General features: G+C 42.9%; 1 protein-coding gene across 2 annotated transcripts in view; it reads left to right on the top strand.

Moving 5' to 3' along the window:
- Positions 1-27,628, top strand: part of SHH (sonic hedgehog signaling molecule) — a 38,419-nt gene that overhangs the window by 6,392 nt on the left and 4,399 nt on the right. For both annotated transcript variants that reach the window (XM_039345667.1, XM_039345668.1), the window contains exon 2: positions 1,867-2,128. In XM_039345667.1, coding sequence (XP_039201601.1) covers positions 1,867-2,128 — 262 coding nt within the window. The remainder of the gene's footprint in view (positions 1-1,866; positions 2,129-27,628) is intronic.

Raw genomic sequence — 27,628 nt, 5'->3', positions numbered from 1 at the left:
TTTAGACCATTCAACCATCAAACTAATCAAGTTGCCTGATTTAGCAAAATAGCTGACTGCCCCCAATTCATGCTAAAACTAACCAAGTTACGCTTGCTTGTGAATGTAACTACTGAACCATTATCCTTAAAGGTGTTTGGCAAATCCAGTCAATGCCAACAGTCTTTCATTTAACTAGGAAGGAAACTAGTTCAGTGGATGTTCCTCCATTCAGTAGTCATTTTTCACCAAGGAAGTAGGACTTCCAACCACGGTTCAGGTCTTACCAGGGGAAAGGACTTGATTCTAGCCAGTTCTTGAATAAGCCCACTGTTAACTGTAGGAAACTTAAGTCTCCAACCTAGCTATCAATGGTTCTGCTCTAATCCTATCAAGGTCCAATCAACCACTGTCTCCTAAAGTACTTAGCATATTATTTATTTAATTTATTGGCTGCTCAACTCCAGTAGGCTCTGGACAATATAAAAAAAAACTATTTAAATATTTTCTAGTCCATTTAGAGGTTCTATTGCTGCCACAGGACACATAATGACCTTGGATTGTCTTCTGGCCTCTTCTCAGCTAAGCTGGACAGAAGATTTGGTAACTGGTAAAGTTGGAGTTCTGTCAAACTGACTTCAGAAAGCAGGTTGGCCAGAGATGTTTGTGGACTGTTGCATCCAGTTTTTTTTGACTGGGATGACTCTGGAGGAGCACTTGGGAGAGTCATTCCTGGAACTGTGTTTCCCTTTGCTCCCCTCCTTCTGCCCACCTAGCAGGAGTTTCTTCAAGATCCAACTTTGGGTCTTAGAATGAAGGTCCGCTCCAAGACAATAGATGGGGTAGCATACCAAGACTGAGCACCGTGGAAGCAGATCTTTCAGATCTGGCTTCCCTTGTATGGATACAGAAGAACAGCTTATTCAATGAGAACCTCCATCATCTCAGCCAGTAGAGTTTGGTATCCGGGTAGGAGGTGGATGGGGTTGTGGGTGGGTGGGTGTTTTGTAAAACAGCGTACAAAAGGTGCCCCTGGGGAGACGGTTGCTCCAGTTTCTTCCAGAGTTTGTCTACCTCATCCCTGGTGAACTGCACTCTCTCTCTAGCCATCTCTCACTTAGCCCCTTTTCTGCACCCATCCTTAGTAATAGGGTAAAATGCATAGGAAGTTCTACTCAAATCTCACAAGTCAGCAAGTTATCTAAAGCAGTGTTTTTTTTTTCAACTTGGCAACTTTAAGACAGGTGGACTTAAAGCTCCCAGAATTCCCCAGCTAGTCCACACCTCTTAAAGGTACCAAGTTTGGGAAAAGGTGCTCTTTTAACAAAAAAGCTATTCTAGAGTTCTGGCTCTGTGGCAGCTTACTTGCCTTAGGATGCTCAGGCTTGGGCAAAAGTTCTGGCTGCTTGCCAGGCCTCTACTCTTTGTCTGCTTACAGGTGGGAGGCATCCCCCGTGGCTAGCTTAAGAACCCCTTAAACAAAGGGGAAATAAATGATTCAGTTAGTAACACAGAGATCACCCAGGAGAAAGTCAGGGCCACCCGATCTGGATTGTAAAGCTCTTGAGATGACCCATCTGATTACCATCCGGAGCTAGAAGCCCTCCATAAGGATCTCTCGTCCCCCACTTTGGGCCCATTCGAATATTTCGGCTGGGAGGGAAATCCAGGTCTTCTGGCCACACAATTCTGTTCCCTCTGCCGGGATCGCTTGGCCACAGGGGAGCTGCGGGGTGGGGGGAGGAAGCACCGCGTGTCTGGCTCCCGCTGTGGGACTGGGTTTCCCCTGCCCAGCCAGCCCGGCCGTGATAACCCCCACCCCACTGCGCCGCCAGCTGTTCTGACTCCCTCCGCCACGCTCGCCTCTCCTCTGCTTGCTCCCGGCAGCGCTGCAAGGACAAGCTGAACGCGCTGGCCATCTCCGTCATGAACCAGTGGCCGGGCGTCAAGCTGCGCGTCACGGAGGGCTGGGATGAGGACGGCCACCACTCTGAGGAGTCGCTGCACTACGAGGGCCGCGCAGTGGACATCACCACCTCGGATCGAGACCGCAGCAAGTACGGCATGCTGGCGCGCCTGGCCGTCGAGGCCGGCTTCGACTGGGTGTACTACGAGTCCAAGGCGCACATCCATTGCTCTGTCAAGGCCGGTAAGCCGCGGGCGAGGTGGGGCCACCCTCCCAGGCGTGGCGGGTCTGCTAACCTTGGCCAGGGTGCAGGGAACCCGAGGGATGGTAAAAACGAGCAAGGCGCTGGCGGACACCCCTACCAGGACGAGGCGCATCCTCGGGTCTCCCCATTCTCGAGGGAGAAACTGAGATCTTTCTTAAAATTGCAGAAGGGGCAAGTAGTAAACTGGTAATACCACCTACTGCGAAAGGGCAGGGTATTCCTGTTTATGCTGAAGGGGTCTCGGGGGACCTGCCAGAGATTTGATACTGCTAGTTGGAAGCAACACAATGCTTTGGCTGAGTTTCCCATTTATTTAGCATCCAGAAGGTGTTAGTTGTGAGATAAGAAGTGTGGCTCCTGTGTTTTACCAATCCAACTAGATCCACCACCACCCCACCGCCCCCCCTCCCGGTGAAAATGCTGGATTTGGGAGGACAAGGTTCAGCCCATCCCCCTCCTCCATAGATGTTCCCTGGATGACCTTGGCCAAGTGCGTGCTCCTCCCCCCCTCCCTCTCCCCAATCTACCTCACAGGATTGTTGTGGGAAAAAGTAGACGAATGGACTATGTGTTACGTATGCCAGTTTTGAGTTCTTGTATGACAAATGGGGTGTGACTCACATCAGCGTTTTTCAAACTCTGGCTACTCGAAAATGAGAGGACTTCAACTCCCAGAATTCTGAAAGTTCACCCATTTTCAAGGTGCCAAGTTTGAAAAAAAAAAACATTGAAATAAATGAACCTTTTCTTTAGTAACTCTTTTATGTACTATCAACCGTTGTCTGGAAACCTTCAATTAGCCAAGAAGGAGATGGGAAGGAGGGTGGGAAATGTCGGGGAACTTGTCTGAGTAACTGGGGACCTGCTGGCCTTAAGAGACAGAAAACCTTTGCTGCGTCTTCAAGAGGGCTATGAAAAATGTCAGGGACCGAAATAGTCTTCAGGAAGGCGAGGGATTAAAATGTAATGACTGACTGCTTCTAACCCTTTCGCCCAATCCCCGCATCCTCAAACGAAGGGACTTTGGGGCATTCCGGTCCCCCTCCTTCGGCTAAGCGCAAAGAGCCCCGCCCACTCTTTTCGCGAGTGGATGAGAACGTGAGAATCCGCCTCGCGTATCCAGAGCAGGGCGATTCCGCGCTCAGTGCTCTGTTCCCAGCCAAGGTCGGCCAGCATCTGCTCTTCCCCCAAGTGGGATGCTTCAGTTATTTTTGCTGGAGCATCCTAGACAGGGACTCTCTTGCAATCGCCTCGGCCGCGGGTGGGAACGAGGGAAGCTGCTGGCTGGGACTTTGTGACCGTCCGGACGGGTCTGGTGGGCAGAGCCTAAGTAAAATTCCTAGCCGTCGACAGGGCAGGGCTACTCGGCGAAGAGCTGAAGCCCACCGAGGAAGGATCATCCCTTCTCGACGCCGTTTCCACGCCGCTTAACCTCTTCAGAGGGGAGCTGAGACCCTTGAACCCAAAGCAGGTCTTCCCGGACCCTTCACCAATCAGCCACAACTCAGTTTGTCAGAGCCAAACCATCCCAAGCAGGCGGGGTGAGTTGTGGCTCCGCGGGTCTCCACTCCCAAGTGGTCCCCCCTTCCAGAGAGATCCGGGAAGCCCTGGTTCTGGTTCCTTTTAGAAATCGCAGGGCGCCCCGTTTTCTTGCTTTCAACCAAAGACCCCCCCCTCTTCCTACACACACACACACACACACACACAGAGAGAGAGAGAGAGAGAGAGAGAGAGAGAAGGATGGAGAGAGAGAGGGAGGGAGAGGGAGAGAGGGAGAGAGAGAGAGGGAGGGAGAGGGAGAGGGAGAGAGGGAGAGAGAGAGAGGGAGGGAGAGGGAGAGAGGGAGAGAGAGAGGGAGGGGGGAGGGAGGGAAGGAGAGGGAGGGAGAGAGGGAGAGGGAGAGAGAGGGAGAGGGAGAGAGGGAGAGAGGGAGAGAGAGAGAGAGGGAGGGAGGGAGGGAGGGAGAGGGAGAGAGAGGGGGCAGCCTGTTCCCCCTTCTGAAGCCTTGGTTCCAAACCGGGCAGTTTAAGCCAGGAGGAGGTGGAAGGTGGCGGCGGTGTCCGCGCGGTAGGCAGGAAGGTGGTTTTGCAGTGACTCGAGTTCATTCATCCCGAGTAACGCTGCGCGCGCTGAAGCCGTGCTAGGATCCCGCTCACCCCTTTAGACACCCGTCCCCACTTAGGGCTTGGATTCGCATGGCTGAGCTGAGCCTTTTGATCACACCCTGATCCGGATCCAGAGCATGCAGGTGACCTTGAAGGAACTTTGTTCGTATGTCCCGTCTCGGGTTGGGACTTTTGCCGAAACCATCAGCTCCGGCTCTCTCCCCCCCCCCCCAGGATGCCAGCTTAGGGATGGGAAAGAGCGAAGGGAAGCAGACACGTTTCTCGCTTCTCCGCCGGTCCTGTGGCCGCCGAACCACTTTAATCCGGCGTTGATATTTCAGTGGGGCAATAAAACAACCTGCCGGAGTTCGTCCTTCCCTTTGCCGTCGTCGGGAAGACGGGAAAGCTGCAGTTTCTTTCGGAGCTCCGCTTTTTAAAATAAAGTATTCCTTCGTGCTTCGAGCGCCCCTTGCTGGCCCAGTTGAGAAACGCAGTCTCGGGGCGCGTGTTGCTTGCCCGCCTTCTGCGCAAATTGTCGCTTTCAAGCAAAACAGTTAACAGTAAACTTTTTTGTGGCGGAGACGCCTTCTTGTTTTGCTGCTTCTCCTCCTTTGTTGACTGGCGCTTAAAGAAAACACTCTCAAAGTGCCAAGAAACACGCAATCGAGATGAAAAAATAATTAACTGCCTCTAAATATATCGACTAATGTGAGAAGTAGCAAAGGATTAAGAGAACCAGCGTGATTCATTACAGGACTGGATTCCCCAAGTAGATTTCCTAAAAAGTAACTTTTTTCTCCGTCAGTCTATCAGGATCCTTTATAATTATTTTTCATTGGAGATTGACTTTTTGCTCAAGTCAAAGACCCTGTTTTTATTTTTGCAAGGTATGGGCTAAAATCCCCTAAGCAAATTTTAAAATAATGTGAGCTATAATCCCAGCCATGTGAGGATACCATAGACTTTATATTTTCAGTTTGGAAAATATAACGTCCCAGATGATTAGCTTGCAATAGAATTAGAGAAGTGACTTCTCTCATTTAAAGCCCAATGTCAGTCACAATAGTGATTATTTCTATGACTGATGAGTCAGAAGGCAGGACCAGAAAAAACCATTGGATTCTATTTTTATTTTGTAAAACAGCTTATTAAGTAAAAAAAAAAGTGAAGCGGTTTGATGTCTTAACTTTGACAGGAATATTTGATCCCTTTGATTTTCTTGGCCGTTTCTTTGCCTCCCCTCTGGGAGATGAGAGCCCTGGATGTGTGCAGTGCAGTTCATACCACAGTTAGTCCTCAACTTACAACAGTTCATTTAGTGACCATTTGAAGTTACAACAGCACTGAAAAAAAAAGTGACATGACTATTTTTCACACTTATGACTATTGCAGCGTCCCTGTGGTCATGTGATTTACATTCATATGTTTGACAACTGATTCGTATTTATGACGGTGGCAGTGTCCCGGGGTCATGTGATCCCCTTTTGCAACTTTCTGACAAGCAAAGTCAATAGGGAAACCAGATTCACTTAACAACCATGTTACTAATTTAACAATTGCAGTGATTGGCTTAACAAATGTGACAAGAAAAGTCGTGAAATGGGGCAAAACGTACTTAACAAATTTCTCACATTGCAACATAAATTTTGGGCTCAGCTGTGGTCGTAAATTGAGGACTACCTGTATCCTATCCTATCCCATCCCATCCCATCCCATCCCATCCTATCCCATCCCATCCCATCCCATCCCATCCCATCCCATCCCATCCTATCCTATCTATCCTATGCTAACCAGCTTGCTGTCATTCCATTGTAGGGAATGTTGCCTTCTCAGAATTAAGATTCAGCTTGTTGCCCTCTTAGTTTCTGGATCCAGAATCAGTCATGTTGCGCTAGCCCTGGTATATTGGGATTTTTATTTAATATTTATTTTGTGTCTTTGAGTCAGTGTTGTCTCCTGTCATGTCTCTGCGCTTTTCTCAAAAGTGGTTGAGCATTGCCTATTTCCCAGGACACAGAGAGAGAGAGACTGGCTCAAAGCCACCCAGTTGGCACTGTGCTTAAGGCAGGACTAGAACGTATGGTGTTCCTTCTAGCCTGCTGTCTTAACCTCTACAGTACACCAAACTAACTTTCCTGACTTAGTTTGATCCAAACCACAAAGTGAGGGGTGGAGGCTCCATTTCTTCTTTGATCCAGGGAGCCAATGTTGAGCCTAGGACAAGTGTGAACTCTGCAGGCAGAATCTGACCTATATTCATGTGGATGCATGTATAAGCGTTTGGAGTTTTGTTTTTGTTTTGCAAGCAGAGATCTGGAACATAAGCTAGAAGGCAAAATTTTACTTCCGCCTGGCTTCCGCCTGGCTTTCTCTTTGTGATTGTTCTGGAGGGTAGTCCTAGACAGGGATGGTCCTCACCTACCTTGTAGTGTTCTATCTATAATGCTTCAAATGTTCTACCCTCTTCCTATAAACATGTAGAAAACCAGAGTAGTAGCAATTAAAACAAGCATTGCTGCGGTAGTACAAGTGAGGGCTGAACAGAATATTTCCTATCTCCTAGTTTGTTTGTTCAAGCAATTCCTGGGTTATAACAACGTTCTGCAGCCCGTGGCCCTCCAGAAGCATTAGATTAGAATGACGATGTTAGGAGATATAGGCCAAAATCTTTGGAGGGCAGAAGGAACAGCCTGGAGGAACAGAAGGAAAACACAAATCAGATTAAAAAGAGAAAGGAGGAAATGCGTTCAGACCTGCAAGACTTTGTTACTATAGATTTATAATAATAATAGCACTGACCAACATGACACTGGATTTCTAGTCTGATCTGTCTTGAAGGGAGCATTAAGGCTATCAATAAGGATTAATAAAATGATTAAAGGCCTGGAGACTAAAACATATGAAGAACGGTTGCAGGAACTGGGTGTGACTAGTCTAGAGAAAAGAAGGACTAGGGGTGACATGATAGCAGTATTCCAGGGTTTGATGGGCTGCCACAAAGAAGAGGGGGGCAATCTATTTTCCAAAGCACCAGAAGGCAGGAAAAGAAAAAACGGATGGAAACTAATCAAGGAGAGAAGCAACCTGAAATTAAGGAGAAACTTCCTAACAGTGAGAACAATTAACCAGAGGAACAGCTTGCCTCCAGAAGTTGTGGGTGCTTCATCACTGGAGGGTTTTTAAGGAGAGACTGGACAGCCACTCAAGGATCTCCTGCTTGAGGAGGAGGTTGGATCAGAAGATCTCCAAGGTCCCTTCCAGCTCTATTTTGATTGATCGATGGTTAAGAGGGCCTGAGGTTGGCGACTGTGACTTTGATGTATCATAGTACCTTTCTCAGGTGGCCACGATTACCTGATTACCTTCGTGCCAGCCATAGGGCCCAGACAAACTAAACAGATTCCATTCCCACCACCCACCCAACCCTCCAATTCATCAAGTGCAATTTGATGGATTCCAAAGGGGGGGGGAGAGAATCGGCTTTTAAGGCCAAATCTGGGCATTAACAGGCAGTGCACACTGGGGTGTTTGGGAAGGAAGGGAACAAGTCACTCAAGGTCGTGTGACAGTACAAGAGAGATTTCCTGAGAAGGTGCCTTGAAAATGCCTCTTCCAGCTGGTTTTGAAGGGCCAGGCTCTGGGTTCATGACTGAGAATCTGATGAGAAGATTAAAGAGTGAAGGCTTCCAGGAAGGCGTGTTCGTTTCAGAGACCATTTCTGTTTGCAGAAGGTATCATCCTGGAGGTTGGAATGCAAAGGAGGCGATTACCCCTCTTCTGGCCCTGAATAGCTGGGGGTGGGGGGAGGAGACGAGGACAGGAGCTGCAAAAGGGATGGGGATAATGGGGTGGGGGGGGGTCGAGGTGCCAGGAGGGCTATTAAGAGTCCACCCCTCTATTTCAAATTCAAATACACATCTTGAGTGTTTTGGAAAAGTGTCCTGGTCTGTGCAAATAGGCCTTGGATTTGGTGGGTGAGTGTGTGTGTCTGTGTGAATGGGTCTCGGAAAGTCCCCCTGCACCTGAACAAACAGGGGGTGGGTGGGGGCTAGGGTGGAGAGCTGGAAGTGTCTCCTCTCTTTTAAGAGAGCCTCCCTTTATTACCCAGATCAGAATGACAGTGCCGATTCTTCATTGGATTTTAATTATAGAGAAGGGTCTGTTTAACAGAGCAAGATTTTCACACCTCTGCTGGTTAGCTGGCATGTTTGCTGAGCTGCTCCTCCACTAGACCTATTCATCAACACCCCAAGTATGCAAACAAAGCGTAGCCTGGAGTTACACTGCTGGTGCTTGGGGTGGGAAAGAGGTTACATGAAGATATTGCTTGCTTCAACAGAAAGGGCACCTCCGCTGTTCATGGGTGGCTGTTCCACCAAGATTTCTGGACAGTTCATTTCCTCACCCATCCCACCCTGCTCCCAAAGCGAAGTGACAAAGTAGTTGGTCAATCAAATCTATCTTTTCCTCTTTTCTTGTTGCTCTTCTTGAGACCAATAGGAGAAAACATTCTTAGCCTTGGTCTCAAGGCTCAGCCTGTGAGCCTGAGAGGAAAGGAGGTGGGTGTGGAACAATCAGATCTCCGGGACTTCTTGTCCGTTCTCCTTTTAGAGAGAAATGGGATCTGAAAATAGTCCACCCAATAATTAATACAGAACTATAGAGGGAGGAAAGAGAGAAAGTGAAGATTGATTGTGACCTAATTACCTTTGTTGTCCAAAAAAGCGGAGAGGAGGAGGACATTTTGGTTTAATTACAACCAAGCAAACAAACTGACTGCCCTTTGGCCATAGCAATTTATCTGTTTGAAAATCTCTTGCTGGTTGGGCATGATGACTAGGCAGGCGTAGCAGAAAAATTCAGTTCTGGCCACATAATATCCCTTTCGAAAGAGATAGCAAGGGGAAATTGCAATCATACTTCTGTTGCTGATATTTGCCAGCCCTGTGAAGATTCCTTAGTTATGCCACAAACCAGCCAGCTGTTTATTAAATTAGTGTCTTAGGTGAAACTAGCTATAGGCTTAGTTTACAGTAGAAGTTTACAGTGTCATGAAACACATAGAAAATAGGTAGAACTTCAATTGAACTTTGTGGTCACCATCTTGACTTCTTTTTTTTAAACCATACTTTGTAGACATTCCTGACCATATCACTTAAAATCGTGTTGAGTACATTTATCCAGTGGTAAACATGACTTGCAGACACAATCCCTTATAAGATTTCAGTGCCCTCATGGCTAGCCACAATTTATCTCTAATGTCTGTTTGTGCCTTTGAGTCACTGTTGACTTTTGGCAATTGCATGGACAACTTCCTTCAAGTTTCTTCGCAATTTTTTAGAAGTGATTTGCCATTGCTTCCTTTCAAAGGCAGAGAGCTGGACCAAGGTCACCCAGCTAGCTATGCCTAAGCTGGGTCTAGAACTCACGTCTCCTGGTTTCCAATCTGTTGCCTTAACCACTATGCCAAAGTGGCTGAAATCTAATGTTACATCAGTTTAAATGTAAAGGAGGTGTCTTCATATTTTATAAATTAGGATGAGTTAGATCAGGGGTAGTCAACCTTTTTATACCTACCGCCCACTTTTGTATCTCTGTTAGTAGTAAAATTTTCTAACCGCCCACCAGTTCCACAGTAATGGTGATTTATAAAGTAGGGAAATAACTTTACTTTATAAAATTTATAAAGCAGAGTTATAGCAAGTTAAAGCATATAATAATAATTACTTACCAAACACGACGAGTTGTGTTTCTACCAAACAGTTCTACTTTGGTTTCATCTGACCATATGACATTCTCCCAGTCCTCTTCTGGATCATCCAAATGCTCTCTAGCAAACTTCAGACGGGCCCGGACATGTACTGGCTTAAGCAGGGGGACACTTCTGGCACTGCAGGATCTGAGTCCCTGGCAGCGTAGTGTGTTACTGATGGTTGCCTTTGTTACGTTGGTCCCAGCTCTCTGCAGGTCATTCACTAGGTCCCCCTGTGTGGTTCTGGGATTTTTGCTCACCGTTCTTGTGATCATGTTGACCCCACGGGGTGAGATCTTGCATGGAGCCTCAGATCGAGGGAGATTATCAGTGGTCTTGTATGTCTTCCATTTTCTAATTATTGCTCCCACAGTTGATTTCTTCACACCAAGCTGCTTGCCTATTGCAGATTCGGTCTTCCCAGCCTGGTGCAGGTCTACAATTTTGTTTCTGGTATCCTTTGACAGCTCTTTGGTCTTCACCATAGTGGAGTTTGGAGTGTGACTGAGGTTGTGGACAGGTGTCTTTTATACTGATAACCAGTTCAAACAGGTGCCATTAATACAGGTAATGAGTGGAGGACAGAGGAGCCTCTTAAAGAAGAAGTTACAGGTCTGTGAGAGCCAGAAATCTTGCTTGTTTGCAGGTGACCACATACTTATTTCCCACCATAATTTGCAAATAAATTCTTTCCAAATCAGACAATGTGATTGTCTGGATTTGTTTTCTCGTTTTGTCTCTCATAGTTGAGGTCTACCTATGATGACAATTACAGGCCTCTCTCATCTTTTTAAGTGGGAGAACTTGCACAATTGGTAGCTGACTAAATACTTTTTTGCCCCACTGTAGAAACAGGAAGTCTGATGAAATTACATTTAATTAATTAAATTATTAATAAGATCCCTGAGGCTGATGCTGCGAAACTAAATACTGGATATCTGGCTCAATTTTTGTAAGGAACAAACGAAGGTCTCCTCTTTCGGAAATATTCAGGCAGTTTCTTTCTTTGGTCATAATATGATTAACAGCACTAAAGCCTGATTCCACAAGATATGAGGTAGGGAAAGGTATCAATAAACTGAATATCATTTTCCACATATTTGGATATAAGGCAGGCATTTTTTTTACTTTGCCATAGGTTTTCATATCCACCACTTTCAAATTTATGTTTACTTTCTTCATCATATCTAATTTCTAACAGTTCTTCTTGGCAAGTTATATCAGCCTCTTCAATATTTGCGGTAAAAGGATTTTTCATCCAGTCATACACCTTCAATTTCAAAATATCTTCAAATCGTTTTTCCATGTCCAATTTAAGTCCTGGGCAAGCAGGAATGAAGAGAAAGCCTTTATGGCCTCTACCTTGGTATTGAGGGAATGCCCAGTGGAGTCTGGTTTGCCCCCAATCCGTGCCTGTCACAGCAGGATGAAGAGAGAGCCTGGTTTTTGTCAGAGATGCCTGAAATCTCTATGACTGAGGGCTCTGTGCGGCTCTCAAAATGGCGGCCGCACCAAAATTAGCAGCCGCTTGTATTTCGGCTGGGCCTTCCCAGCCATGAGGGGCTCTAAGAGGAAGCTTGTTGTTCGTTGTGCCTTTAATTTCCACCCCCCGAAGCGGAAAATGAGGCACTTGCAGTTTTATCTCGTTGCGCAGCCTCTGCTGCGATCCGGATTGTCAAGAAAGTTGACGGGAGCCTCACGATGATGGCGCACTTCAGCGAGGCTCTCTGGCCTCCAAGAGCTCCGTGGGGGGTCACACAGCTGAGGCTAACACCCCACGCCTGCTGGAAAGCTCTGTGAGCCGATCGGAGGGCTCAATGGATCCAAAAATTTAAACGGCTCGATTGAACCCCTACCGCCCACCAAAAAAGCTGGAACGCCCACTAGTGGGTGGTAGGGACCAGGTTGACTACCACTGAGTTAGATAGATGGGCTTTCCCAATTAGTATCTTATATCTCCTCCAGAAAATTCTCAAGTTGGAGGAGACAATGAAACTTTGTTGTTGTTGTTAGTTTGCGAAGTCATGTCCAACTCATCGCGACCCTATGGACAACATTCCTCCAGGCCTTCCTGTCCTCTACCATCTTCTGGAGTCCATTTAAGCTCACGCCTACTGCTTCAGTGACTCCATCCAGCCAACTCATTCTCTGTCGTCCCTTTCTTCTGTTGCCCTCAATCTTTCCCAGCATCAGGCCCTTCTCCAGTGAGTCCTTCCTTCTCATTAGGTGGCCAAAGTACTTGAGTTTCAACTTCAGGATCTGGCCTTCTAAAGAGCAGTCGAGGTTGATGTCCTCTAGGACTGACCAATTTGATCGCCTTGCAGTCCAGGGGACTCGCAGGAGTCTTCTCCAGCACCATAGTTCAAAGGCCTCAATTCTTTTGCGCTCAGCCTTTCTTAAGGTCCAACTTTCACAGTCATACATTGCAACTGGGAAAACCATGGCCTGGACTATACACACTTTTGTTGGCAGGGTGATGTCTCTGCTTTTTAGTATGCTGTCTAGATTTGCCATAGCTTTCAAACCCATACTTAGTGTGAGGCCACCCAGATATATAATATTTACTTCAATAAAACCAGTGATAGATAAGCAGCCCTACTTTTTGGAGCCGTTGGTTCTACTGCCAAACTCTTACTGTGAAGTATTTTTTTCTAACATTCAGCCAGAAATGCCTTCTTTTAACCATTTTTCCATGTCTTCCATATTTTTTTAAATTAATTGAGAGCATGCAAAATTCTATGCTTATGAATTCAGAGATTTCAGTAAATTCAGGCAATTTATCTGCAGTCTGGAATAACATGTCTATAAATTAAAAGTTAAACATTAACAATAACGATACCTACGATAATAATAATAATAGCAGTCTGCTAAATTTAGTACATATGCTGTCGAACTCCCACTGACTCTGGCAGTTTACAAATTCTGAAAAACATTTTAAAAAACGAAACAACAACAAAGCAAAAAAAAATAAGATGGTAGAAATGTCAAAAACAGATAAGAAAGGGGTTTCAAGGCCTATATTAACACATAATATCCCTGTGAAATATACTTAGAGATGGTTTTCCAACTGTATGGAGCCCTCTAAGTAACTCCTCTTCCCAAACTTCCATCACAACAAAATAAAGAATGGTCTCTTTTAGCAATATCCATTCCTTAAAGCAAGCCAAAACAACCTTAAATCAATTAGAGATCAGCAAAGGCTTAATAAAATAGTGTTGTGCTGGACCGTCAGTTAGCTTAAGAACTGCATGTTATAACATTTAGCATTTAAAGGGTTAAATGCTATTACCTTAAGAGATGGCTTATGGGTAATGTAATTTTAGCAGTCAGTTAATCCTATAGTTTATCTAGTCAAAGGGAGGAGTTAAAAGTTATTGCAGGACATCCTGTTACATGCCTTTGGGCTTTTGTTTTTATCTCTCTGCATGGGTTAACTTAAAAATGGAGTTGCATCGTTGTGTTTCAATGTGTCATCTTAACATAGTGCATAAGTGAGTGGCTATTGTGTTAAGCCATAATATAATTTTTTTACATCTTTGGGTATATCATGCTATTGAACAAAGCAAAATTGTTAATCTGACTTATGAGTTTTATGCCAGCCGAACACTTAATAATATGATCTCTCTTGAAAGTAGTGCCTAGCTCAGAATGCTACTACATAATAAACTTAATATAGTTTATCTTCAGCCTCTCTTTTGGTGATGAGATCTACAGGAGAATTTCTGATTGAGGCATTGAACTAAGGCTAGGAAAACCTAGGTTGAAGTCCACCTTCAAACAAAATTTACTGGGCGACTTTGAGTCAATCATCTAATTTCCAGCTTTGTTGCTACTGAGATAAAAATAAAAAAGAAGAATCATTAATACATAATAGATTTATGGCTATACAAAGAGTGGAAGAGGTAATCTTTCAGGTATCGTAGTCTGAACCAATTAGGGCTAAAAAGTCAAAAGAAGCATCTTAGGAAGTTTGAGTAATCCAATAGCAGCTCCATGCAGAGATCCATCTGGTATCCATAGTACAAGTAGTTCTCAACTTACAGCCACAATTGGGAGCGAAACTTCCATCACTAAAGGGTGCAGTCATTAAGTAAGCTGTGCCTGGTTTTATGACCTTTTTTGTTGTGTTTGTTAAGCAGATTTGGCTTCCCCAATTAATTGTTGGAAATGGCCGCAAATGGAGATCGTGTGATCCTGGGGAATTGCAACTGTTGTAAATATGTGCCATTTGCTAAGTACCTGAATTTTGATCACATGACCACAGGCTTGAAGCAACAGTTGTAGGTTTGAGGACTGGTTGTAAGTAATTTTTGCCAATGCATCATAGTTGTCATCACTAAACAAATGGTGATGTCAAAGACTAGCTATACTGGTTAACATACTGCAGGTAACAAATCGAGACCAGATGATCACCAGATGGCAGCAAAGAAGTATAGAAACCTTCTTTGCTGCCATCTAGTGGATGCTGAAATTTTTGCAGATCAGGTCTGATAATCCTACACAGTACAATACAATAAAGGAGGTATGAATTTCTGTGAACAAATCTACCTTGCCTAATAGGGTGCAGCTGATGTCCAAAAGGACTATTGAACAAAAATATTGGTGGCCAGAAACAGTTGTTGGATTGCCAGGACCAGGACTGAATTTAAAAATACTCCCAAGTTCAGAATTTCCTCTTTAAAATTTCTGTAGAACAAGCTGCCCTTCCCATCCTAGACCAACAGAGTCCATTTTATCTGATTGATCCTTCTTTGCACTCTGTTCACAGTACACAACCATTAGGATCAGGAACTGCCATAAAATCAACAATTATATCATTTAAACTCAACTAAGCCATAAAGCCATTACAGCACCATTTAGTTGTCAGTAAAACTATGTAAATAACAAGAGTAAAAATCAATAGGGCCATAAAACATCTTTCAAAAACACATTCATCTCTTTATGCCCAAAACTTATAAAAAGAAGTTCCTGTGTGGAAGAAAAATTGACACACTAGAATAATACTAGTGAATAAGTCCTATTTTTTTCTACTCATCTTTTTGATTGACCTTACTATTGGGTTAGGAAAGAACTTCCCGTATCTTAAAATGCAAAGAAGGTAGAGTAACTTTATTTTAAATAATCTAGTTGAGCTTCTGTGTCTATTCATAAATAACACTATTGAATTCAGTGAGGCTTACTCTAAAAGAAATATAAACAGGTTTATAGATATAGTTAGCAAGACAGTGAAAAAAGCTGAAACGCTTTACAGGTTTAAAATCCCAGAGTACAATAGGATTTTTTTCTAAGCAAAAATGGAGAATTACAGATAAATGTTAACTGTTCTATTTGACTCTAGGGCCAGTGGAGGAGAAAATTGTCAAAATCAAAATTGTCATTCACGTCCCACCTTTTTCAAAGATGCAAAGAGAGCAGACCTTGTATTGCAATAGTCTTGTGAACCATTTTGCTGTCTTGAAACACAGACACACTATAGATATCACTAACAAGGCAATTCACAAATCATACTATATATTATAAAGTAGGATTAGCTGGCATCTGGTTTATGCAAGTTGTTGAGTTCCATCTCCCACTATCAGTCATTATTGGTCATTCTTCTTAGGAGTGTCACCCATTATGGTTGAACAGTATCTAAAGTGGATCTGGCGAGTGATCTCAAAAGATGCTAAGTGAATTCCAACTAATTGCTCACCACAAGCTCAAATTGTTTACGATGTACATTAATATGAGAATAGGCTTTTGCTATTGTTAATTCATTCAGAAACTGGTATTTAAGCCAGGGGTCCTCAACCGTGGCAACTTTAAGACTTATGGACTTCAACTCTCAGAATTCCTCAGCCAGCTTTGGTGCTGAGGAATTCTGAGAGTTGAAGTCCATAAGTCTTAAAGTTGCCAATGTTGAGGACCCCTGCTTTAAGCCATTTCTTGCTGAAACTAATACACAGCCTTATTTACTTCCATGAATTGGTCTGTTCATCACTTAAAACCATCTGTGTTCCTGGTTATCACAGGATTTATAAAACTTCTTATAAAAAGAAGTTCCTGTGTGAAAGAGAAATTGGCACACTGGATACTAGTGAATAAGTTCTATTTTTTTCCCACTTATCTTTTTGATTGACCTCACTATTGGGCTAGGAAAGACACACACACACACACACACACACACACACACACACACATCGGTATCTGGGGAGATTGAGGAATCCACAAGTTGATTCTGTATTGTGGGAATAATTACCTTGTTTTGTTGATCTGAATATTTAACTGTTTGCTTCATTGGATGATGACCCTTCGGGTTCTAATATTAGAGATGATAGAGTAGGGGGGATTTTTTCTTGATGCCAATCACACCTTGACAATACCAGTGCTTCTACAGGTTTGCTGCATTGATACTGGACACATCTAATTATACATATAACACATGTTCGGTGTACATTTTGTGGAATGAACCCTAGGTGTGTTTATTTAAAAAACCAGAAGCAGTAGTCCCTTCTCTGAAACTGTTTTCGAAGAAGGAGCAGCTCTGCTTCTCACACACTTACGCTGCCATTTAAAATATTAAGTTTCTTTCCTCTTATTTATAATAGCACAGATCAGAAGTTGAATAGAAAGCAAGTGAATTGCTGCTCTCCGAGGGAAATTTTTGCATGTCTCATTGAAAGAAGATTTTTTTAAAATATATGCCCCTATTATATATCCTGTTTGTGTCCTTCCCAGGAACATCTGTGGAAATCTCTGGTTCTAGATTGGTTTTTGGTCTAGTGCAGCTGAACCTGTTTTATATTCTGATTACTTAGAAGTACAAACAAAGATAATAAAGAGAATAATGAAAAAAGTGATGATTTTAGACTATATAGTGCTCAGGAATGATTTAGAGAGGACAAGGGCTGTCTCTGGAATGCATGGAATCAAAATATATGTGTGTGTCTCTGTGTGTGTATCTTTACCTGACAAAATGTCTGTGTTTGTTGATACCATATATTGATAGAAGAGACTAGGATAGCCATCATGAGCTCCTTTCAAGAATAAAATAAACAAGGCTTTCTGAATTGAGATAAAGATTTGGATTTACATGTCCTACTAAACCACAATTGGTTGGTTATTGTTTAGCATGTGGGAAGAGGCCAGTTAATGATGGTTTGCCAATCATGATTTATGACTTAGCATAGTTCCAGGTTAGCCCACAAGTGAGGATGAAACAAACCACACCATGATGCAACATGTGAATCTGTCAGCAAATCATAGTCCATCTGGGCTGAGAGGAGGAATGATACTCTCCCAGAGCAGCGCTTTGCATGTGCTCTAGCTGGTTGGCAACAATCACTGTGCTCTTTTTAATATTTTAAATTTTCTAGGATCTTTGGGAGGATTTGGTGAGAACCACAATGCAGTTGGGTTGGGCTGACAAACCACCTTTGCACGGGCAAAACATCAAAGTCAGGGATCACGTAAGAGCAGATATGAGCCACTAAGCCAAAAAGAGCACATCATGCTTATTCATCAGGCTTTTGATCTTTGGGCAATTGCAAACTAAAAATCATCGGCGAGTCTCCAAACCTAGGTAGGTTGCAAGCTCACAAAGCTTCAGAGTTAGCCGTTTCTCTGAAAGCCACCAAGTCTGGAGTCATGGGGGAAGCGCTGTCTAGATTGAGAGGTCATGCGAATGGAAGGACCAGACACTGGAATCATGATCAGGCTGGCACTAAAGCATCCACGTGACCACTCAGATGAACAAACTGGTCTAGTTACCAGAGGTTTTGTTAAGACCTATCCTGTGCCAACTGCTTGTAGAGTCAACTGACAAGAGGAAAACAGAGCGGGTGTCTGAGTCAGCTGATCCCTTTGAAGCTGGAAAGGCAACCTTTTCTCTAGAAGCCCTTTCAGCCACCTGAGACTTGTTGGGGCAGGAAGTAACCCTTTGGCTCCAAGCCTGCTCCATACTTTACTCCACAGCAGATCTTTGATCCTTCTAGTTTACTATCATTGGACTGGCAGTAGTTGTCCAAATGCCTTTCAAGTAGAGCTGGCAAGGACTGAGCTGCAAATTTCGGAGTTCTCTGTATCTCCTTCTCATGCTTTCCATCATGCGACTTACTTGCTCAACCCGAGACGGTCTGAGGCCCCAGCCTGCCTTCCTCCCCCACCTCCCCCAAAAGGAGAGCTCTCCAATGTTCCTCCCACAATTGCTTCTGCTTACTTTCCTTTAATATAAGAGAAACAGAGGGCGTTATATTAACAGCATTTCACTGAGCTCGAGTTTAAATTTAAATCACATTTCATGCTTCTCCCAGGCATTGTGCGCTTTGTCTTGAGGACATGGACTTGATGAAGGTCAGCATAAGAGTTAAAGGTGAAATGTGGCTCTTGGCCAGAAAAAAAAAATATTCCTGCTCTCCAGGAAAAACACTGTCAAGCAAACAAAAAAGCGTGAATGGAATGTATGGAATTAATGTGTATTTCTGTTGTACCAAAAAATTGGGCAAATGAAACAGTCCATCAGCTGTATGAGGTGGAATGGAATGAGGAATGGGAATAGACTATAGACCAGATTGAACTGGACTGGACTGGACTGGCCTAGACTAGACTAGACTAGACTAGACTAGACTAGACTAGAATAGAATAGAATAGAATAGAATAGAATAGAATAGAATAGAATAGAATAGAATAGAATAATTTGGCCAAATGTGATTAGACACACAAGGAATTTGGTGCAGAAGCTCTCAGTGTATATGCAAACCAACAAATAATAATTATCATAAAAATACCTTTAAGAGAGGGTAGCAAAGAATATATATATGTTTTCTGAGGTTTTCGCGGGTGTTTGTATGTAGGTCTTTGGTTGTTCAGGTTTTCTCCCGTGTAAAATTGGAAGTGTCTTGGCGACGTTTCGACGAAGTCCCATTCGTCATCTTCAGGCTGGTGTTTTCAGCTTCGTGCTGCTCGAAGCACGAAGCTGAAAACACCAGCCTGAAGATGACGAATGGGACTTCGTCGAAACATCGCCAAGACACTTCCAATTTTACGCGGGAGAAAACCCGAACAAATATATACATACACACACACACACACACAAGATCGTACTGTGAGAATTAGGCATTTAGCAGAGTGATGGCACAAGGGAAAAAACTGTCCCTATGTCTAATTGTTTTGGTATGCATTTCTCTATATCAACATCCTGAGGGGAGGAATTGAAACAGTTTATGGCCAGGACGTGAAGGGTCTGTAGATATTTTCTCAGCCCTCCTTCTGACCCGCACTATATACAGATCTTCCATGAAAGACAGGTTGGTTGCAAGTGTTTTTTCTGCAGTCCTAACTATCCGTTGAAGTCTGTACCTGTCCTGTTTGGTTACTGTACCAAACCAGACCGTTACAGAAATACAAATGACAGACTCAACAATTCCTCTGTAGAGCTGTATCAGCAGCTCCTGGGGCAGTGAGAACTTCCTGAGTTGATGCAGGAAGAACCTTCTTTGTTGTGCCTTTTTAATGATGGTTGTAGTGTTGGAACTCCATTTCAAATCCTGGGAGACTATAAAACCCCAAAACTTGAAGGATTCTACTACTGATATTAGTAAGAGATGAATGAAGGATGCACTAATTAAGAGGAGGCATTTCTTTGATACTTGAGTAAGAGATTCAGATTACAGGAAGGCCCACAGAATATTTCAAAACCTCACCTATAATAGTTAAGAGCAGCCCATTTGCAAGGGAGATAATAAGCTCCATTTTGCTGGAGGTGTTGAAGCTGAGGCTGGGAAGACATGTATTGGGATCCTGTAATATGTAGTATTATATCCTGTAATATGATTGACAGGACCTAGGAGACCACATGAACATATGATCAAACTAGAACTCTTCCAATTTGCTGGACTTCAACTATCTCCAGTATGGAGGATGAAGATGAAGTTTCTGAAGCAGATTGAGACAGCTGTTATATAATTTTCATTTTCATCATCAGTATTATATTGAGTTTTGTTGTTGGCTTGATGTCAACGGCTATCAATGCTATCAGCCGAACAATAATACTCAGGTAGGGTTATTTCCATGTACCTTCGCATAGACTCGCAGTGTTTCCCAAACTTGACAATTTTAAGGCATGTGGACTTCAACTCTCAGAATTCCACAGCCAGCATTGCTGGCTGTGGAATTCTGGGAGTTGAAGTCCACATGCCTTAAAATTGTCAAGGTTGAGAAACATTGGCATAGAGTCATGCAGGCCACATGACCACAGAAGCATCTTCGGACAATGCTGGCTCCCTCAGCTAGGAAACGGAGATGAGCACCACCCCCATACAGTCGGGCACAAGTGGACAGGGAAATTTGCTTTTTTATGATTATATTAATAAATAACACAACATTAATAATATTACAACTATCAGGCCAACTAGTAAGGTTCTGTGCACATAAAGATTAAGTACCTCCTACAGGTTTTGTAAGGAAATTTATTATCTCTCACAATAGCATTCCATTGCTGGCTGTTCTATCTTTGTTGAGCACAAGAAGTCCTCAAGGGGTTTTGAAGTAAATAGGTATTGAGGCAAGAAAGAAAACATCAAATTTTAATATGCATTTGAAAAGTGCTCCTTGTTTGAGCTTGAAAAGCATTTCTTCTCTGAGCTCTGATGTTTAATTTCCTGGGGTGAATTAGGGTTCCACCCATTATGTTCTAGTCTTTGGAAAAGATGTTAAGGAGTTTTGCACAATAAATATGTCCAAGGAAGTTGGTGTATTAATTACACTGATATTTAAGGAGGTACCTGGGGTTAGGAAATAAAGTCCCAGAATTTGAGAAGAAAAAAATTGGTTTTGCTTATTGATTTTTTTTGTCTTTTCTGAGGGAGAAAAAAAAAACCTCTTTCACACGGAAGATTTCGTTTTCATGAAAGAAAATTTAGTTGGAAGCATCTGTTTAATTGCATTTATATTCTATCTTCCCTAAGAAGAGTGCATGATAACTTATATGATCTCCTTGCCTGATCCATTTTTTTCTCAACAACAGCCCTGTGAGTAAGTTAGGTTGGCAACCCTTGAACATGCAAGAAAATGCATATAAAAAGCTGCATGATGGTGCTGGAAAGGAATGAGTTTTGTACATTTCTTTGTGCATGAAAAGTTAGTAGACAGTCCTCGAGTTACAACAGTTCATTTAGTGACTATTCAATAGCAGTGAAAAGAGTGACTGATGGCTGTTTTTCACACTTACAACTGTTGCAGCATCCCTGTGGTCACACGATCAAAATTAAAAAAAATTGACAACTCATATTTATGACAGTTGCAATGTCCCAGAGTCATGTAATCACCTTCTGCAAACTTCTGACAAAGTCAATGGAGAAGCCAGATTCGCTTAACAAATGTTTCACCTAGCAACAGAAATGTTGGGGTCAATTGTGGTCATAAATCGAGGACTACTTGAATACTTACATGTATCTGGCCTTTGCATAACACACTGTTCTCTAAAGCGGTATTTCTTTACCTTGGCAACATTAAGTCTGAACTTTAACTCTCAGAATTTTCCATACTGCTTCCCCCCCCCCCAACTTTGGGAAGGTGAACTGAGCAGTTAAAATAGTAGTAAAAAATAGCAATAGCACTTAGACCACTGGTTCTCAACCTGTGGGTCGGGACCCCATTTGGGGTCGAACAACCATTTCACGGGGGACGCCAAACAACGCAGTCCGCCATTTTTCCCCCCTTTTCCTTAGCTGTGCTACTCCCTTTTATTCTATTGGCTTTTGAAAGCCAATAGAACAGACTCTCTTGAATAGAGTCTAATTCTATTGGCTTTCAGAAGCCAATAGGAATTGTCCAGGCTGTCTCTGCCCTGCTGAGCCCACCAAAAGTCCCATTCTGCAAACGGTGCTGCACCAGTTGAGTAGTCCTCAACTTACGACCGGTTGAGTAGTCCTTGACTTACGACCGGTTGGGGGTCACGGCATTAAAAAGGTTGAGAACCACTGACTTAGACTTATATACTGCTTCATAGTGCTTTTACAGCCCTCTCTAAGCAGTTTACAGAATCCACCTATTGCTCCCAACAATCTGGGTCCTCATTTTACTGACCTTGGAAGGCTGAGTCAACTTTGAGCTTGACAGGATCAAACTCCAGGCAGAGGGAATGCAGAATTAGCCTGCAATGCTTCATTCTAACCACTGTGTGGCATGGTTCTTGATAGCAGCTCTTTTATAAATATGAATTCTTCCTCATAAGTTTGATTTTTATCTCATCATCTCTGAGGTTTTTTTTTTTTTTAATTTGGATATGAATTCAAAGATTGGATCGAACCTGATTTGTATTCAGGTTGTCTGCTTCAATTACAATGCAGATTATTAGGCAGACAGATGGCTGGATGGACAGATGGATGGATAGGGTGCTTTATTATGAATATTTCAGCACTATGATGGAAAATATAGGGGAAGATCAAGAGTCTGAAGTTAATGGGCTGTCACTTTAAATTATGTTTGGGAAGAGATATTTGGGACACTTTTGGGCAGTGTCCAAAAAAACCTTTTGGTTTATAGGTTGAAAAATAGGCCAATAATAAATTGAAAATATACTGAGCAATGGGAAGCCAGAATTACAGTTTTCATGTGAAGCACATTTGAGGTTGCTTGTTCTCGTTTCACCCTAGCAACAGTGTTTCCATAGTAACCAGGTTTCCATGGCCACAGAGATGCACAACTCTATAATTAAATGATGCCTTTGCCTCATATGGGCAAAAGTTGCCCAGAATTCTTTGCTTGGACTTTAAACAATGGACTGGCCTCCTTAGGTAGAAGTTGGTCTCTGAAGCACTAATCAATTATTGTTTTATCACCTCTCTATGAAGTTTCACTTGTGATGTGGAGAAATCATTGTTGGTAGATTTGCCTTAAATTGGTTCAAGCTTTTGAGGAAGGTGGACAAACAAAGTCTGCTGAATTCCCAAGGATAGATTGAAGATTTCCCAAGGATAGATTGAAGAATGCTAAAACCCTTCTTTTAGCCACAAAAAGTAGCAGACCTGGCATGTGTTTTCATTTTTTGCAAAAGATCGTCTGAGCATGCGTAACCACAGAGTTCAGTGGATCTTTGCAAGGCTGGTCCAAATTATGTTTGATGACAGGCCATTTAAACAGGACCATCAGCCCGAAAAATTCAAGAGAGATGTTATAAGTAACTCCACTTATAGTACAGGTATTCCTCGACTTACAATCATTTGCTTAGCAACCATTTGAAGTTACATTGGAAAAAAGTGACTTATCACCAGTCCTCCCATTTATAACTGTCACAGCATCCCCACATCACATGATCAAAATCGGGATGCTTGGCAACTGGCATGTATTTACGAGAGTTGCAACATCCTAGACCAGGGGAAGGCAACCTTGGCTCTTTTATGACTCATGGACTTCAACTCCCAGAATTCCTGAGCCAGCATGCTCAGCTTGGAAACCTCTCCCTTTCTCCTCAGCATGGCTGGCTCAGGAATTCTGGGAGTTAAAGTCCACGAATCATAAAAGAGCCAAGGTTCCCCACCCCTGCCCTAGGGCCATGTGATCGCCATTTGCAATGTTCCCAGCTGCCTTGCAGAAAAGCCAAGTCAAATAAGGAAGCTGGATTTGCTTAATGACTGTACAATTCATTCCACAATTGCAATGATTCACTTAACAACCATGGAAAAAAAATCAGGCATGACTCAACAACCGCCTTGTTTAGCATGGAAATCCTAAACCCAATTGTCTTAAATCAGTGGTTCTCAACCTTTTTAATGCCGCAACCCCCAACCGGTCGTAAGTCGAGAACTATTCAACCGGTTGTAAGTCGAGGACAACTCAACTGGTGCAGCACCGTTTGCAGAATGGGACTTTTGGTGGGCTCAGCAGGGCAGAGACAGCCTGGACAATTCCTATTGGCTTTTGAAAGCCAATAGAATTAGACTCTATTCAACAGTCTATTCTATTGGCTTTCAAAAGCCAATAGAATAAAAGAGAGTAGCACAGCTAAGGAAAAGGGGAAAAAATGGCGGACTGTGTTGTTTAGCGACCCCCATGAAATGGTCGTTCGACCCCAAACGGGGTCCCGACCCACAGGTTGAGAACCACTGTCTTAAATGAAAGGCTAACTGAGATTCTGTGGAGCTAGTTTGCAACTGGAGTGAATTCCACACCACAGAAATGATTATACTTGATTTGCAACTTCTATAGTTATGCTGGCATTAGTATTGGGCCTTCCTTGGAGTTGGTTTGTACAGTTAGCCTTAATATAAGAATGGACAAAGGTGGTTGTTGTTTTTTTTTTACAATGACAGGCTAAGGCTATTGGGAAATGTCTTTTTTGTTTGGTCGCTGGCCTCTTACAATCAGGAAATTGCATTACTAACATTCAGCAATATTCCATTAGATATTTGCAGCATTATTCTGAATGACAATCAGTGTTGTTTCACTCTGATTCAATTAACAAGAATTGGCTTTTGGCACTGAAACAGTTTGCTGTCCAGCAAATGTGTGTTGGACCATGAGCACCATCATTCTGATGACCAAATTCATCTTAGTTTCTGTTCTCTCTGATGCAAGTTTCAGCATTATTGTCTCTTGTTTATTAGAATGTTTGTTCACATGCTAATCTGGTAAAAGAGTAATATTACGAAGTCTATTTGGGTTGCAAAACGTTACCTATTTATTTGCAAATACGTATAATTGTGTGCATTTAAATATATATATATATATATTTGCTGTACTATACAGAGATTTAAACTACCCTTCTCAAACTTGGACCCTTCCAGATGTGCAGTTATAACTCCCCAAATTTCTTTCCTGCATAAAAGTATAGCTGGGATTTGGAAATCAAATATATTTGAGTCTCACCAAGTTGTGGAAGGCTGTTTTAGAAAATGCATGAATCCTGAAATCAAGGGTAAAAAATTCTACATCATCCCACATTTAAATTAATTTATCTTCCTCAATCTTTTAAAATGAAAGCCGATGGTTTAAAAACTTAGAAACTGTTTAAGTTGTTTTTCTGCTTTTGCTAGCTTGATCAGTCCATCATGGCATGTCACTTCTAATTCCCTGATAAGGTACTTCTAAACCTTCAAGAGCAGAGGGCTGATCACAGCTTGTCTGCCCCGTTACACCTTTAAGCTGGCAACTGGGCCAAGGAGTATCAAATGCTCCAACTTGGAAAAGTTGTGGCATGTTGTAATTACTACAGAGCAGCATCTGGGCAGCTGAGAAGAAGACATTAGCCCTTTCCTCATCTCTCTTTGATTCTGTTTTAATTCTACTGTGATGCGTGCTAACTTCATAAGTAAGGAAGCAGGTGTACAAATATGCAGAGGGGGGAGGGGGGAAGAGGGAGATTAGATTTCAAAGCCTCTTAGCCTGCCCTCAGAAGCAGCAGGCATGTTTTGCTACTCATCTGGCATTTTTATCATGCACATATGCTTTAGCCCAGCACCGTTGCCAGGAGTTAGGGGTTTTCCCAACATTTAATCTCTAAAAAGTAGCTTCAGAGCTCATCACTGCAAGCCTTGATCCTGGAAGCTGGCCTCCTGACTTTAAATGCACACTGGGGCAGTTGACAGCAGCTATTTCATCCTGTGTCAGTGTATTGGGGTTTGGTGTTCTGACTTTTCATAGATCATGATGAAAGCTGGTAAGAGAATGGAGAGCAGATCAAGGCAAAAAGCAGCAGGTGCAGTAGCTATGAATTGCAAACATGGTCACAGCTGGGTCCCCTTCAGTCAAACAGCAGCCGAGACTTTGTCAGGGTTTGTGGGCTCATAATGCACCAGTTTTTCTTGGCGTGGGCTTTTCCAGATTGGATGGAGTGGGAATTCTGGGGATTGAAACCCAATTCATCTTCAAAAGGAACCGTATTGGCAAAAGCTGATTACAGTCAGGATCTTGAGCTGCAAGATATTGTATGCTTTTGGGAGTGCTCCCTTCTAGTTTTAATTATTTCTCTGGCACTTAGAAACAAGCTTCTGAAAATGATTCCTCCTTAGATTAAGCCATGGGTTTTCCCTTTCCACAGAGGAATGCATGATGATAATGATAATTACAAGAGGAGAAATAGAAGCAAAACTGGAAGTGAGCCAGGCAGAGTAGATTGTATTATCCCATAAGCAAACTCCCCTTTTGCACAGGATTAACCATGAGATTGGAGACTGGTAGCAGAACATCTTTGTTAAGCTAATAGCCAGCTTATATACAAATTTCTTAAAATGGGGAAGTCTTTGTGATGATCCCAGGAATGTAATACTGAATAAGCATACAGAACAGACCTGCTGGACTTGGATAGGAATTGCTAAGGAATCCAGCAAGCACCCTTCACCACGATGGAGACCCCTGGCACTCCCCATACTGGTTCTGCAATTGATTTTGGAATCCACAGGGCTCACAACCTACAAGTAACTGAGTCTTCATGATGATGGAATTAAACTCCACGTATTCTTATTCTTTTTAAAGTTGCCCATAGCAGCCGTTCCAACATCTTGTGATAGTGAATTTCACAGGTTAATTACCTGTTGGAAAAAGTTCTTCTTTCTGCTCTGTTTTAAATCTCCTTTTTAGACATCAGATTACATTAGTTTAGATTCATTGGATGGTCCTACCTTAGCATTTTGAGTGAGGGGAGATATTTAAGAACTTCTAGTCAACTGCCACTGATTTTATTCCCTTTAATCATGTCATCCTACGCCAAAGTACCTCCAACATTTTAACCTTGGCTACCTCGTGGTGTACTTTTTTATATACCTCTGCTATACAGGTAGTCCTCAACTTACAGCCATTCATTTAGCAACCATTCCAAGTTACAATTGCACTGAAAAGAGTGACTTACAGCTGGTCCTGTCATTTACAACCATTGCTACATCCCCACAGTCATGTGATCAAAATTCAGCAATTGGCATGCATTTACAATAGTTGTGGTGTCATGGGGTCATGTGATCCCCCTTTGCATTTTGACCAGCAAAGTCAGTGGGAGATTTGCTTAATAACTACATGATTCCTTTAACAACCGCACCGGCTCCCTTAACAAGCATGACAAAAAAGGTTGTAAGATCAGATGCAACTCATTTAGCAACCTCCTTTTTAGCAACAGAAATTCTGATGCCAATTGTCATAAATTGAGGGCTACTTGTATATTTTTTTCAAGTGCAGCTATATTCATAGCATGTGTAGAACTGCAGCTGCATACTGAGTTGTTATCTTGAGCTACCAACTATGATCCAAGATCTTTTTCTTGGATAGTTTCAGATGGCTCAGAGCTCAAAATAAAGTTAGGGGAAAGTTACCTCATCGTTTTACACTTAAACCGAACCTTCTTTGCCATTTGGTTGAATGTCCACCTAGTTCAAAGAGGTCTTTCTTTTACCACCTTGAATACTTCAATGTCATCTCTTGACTTGTCCAGCTCATGTCTTAAGTTTTTGAATAATTTTAACTGTATGGCTGTGAAAGTTGGACCATAAGAAAGGCTGAGCGCAAAAGAATTGAGGCCTTTGAACTATGGTGCTGGAGAAGACTCCTGCGAGTCTCTTGGACTGCAAGGAGTTCAAACCGGTCAGTCCTAGAAGAGATCAACCCCAACTGCTCTTTAGAAGGCCAGATCCTGAAGTTGAAACTCAAATACTGTGGCC

The sequence above is a fragment of the Crotalus tigris genome, unplaced genomic scaffold (genome assembly GCF_016545835.1).
Source record: "Crotalus tigris isolate CLP2741 ecotype Arizona unplaced genomic scaffold, ASM1654583v1 scf7180000017969.2108049, whole genome shotgun sequence".
In the NCBI taxonomy this organism is placed as follows: Eukaryota; Metazoa; Chordata; class Lepidosauria; order Squamata; family Viperidae; genus Crotalus; species Crotalus tigris.
This window is presented reverse-complemented; position numbering and strand designations above follow the sequence as displayed.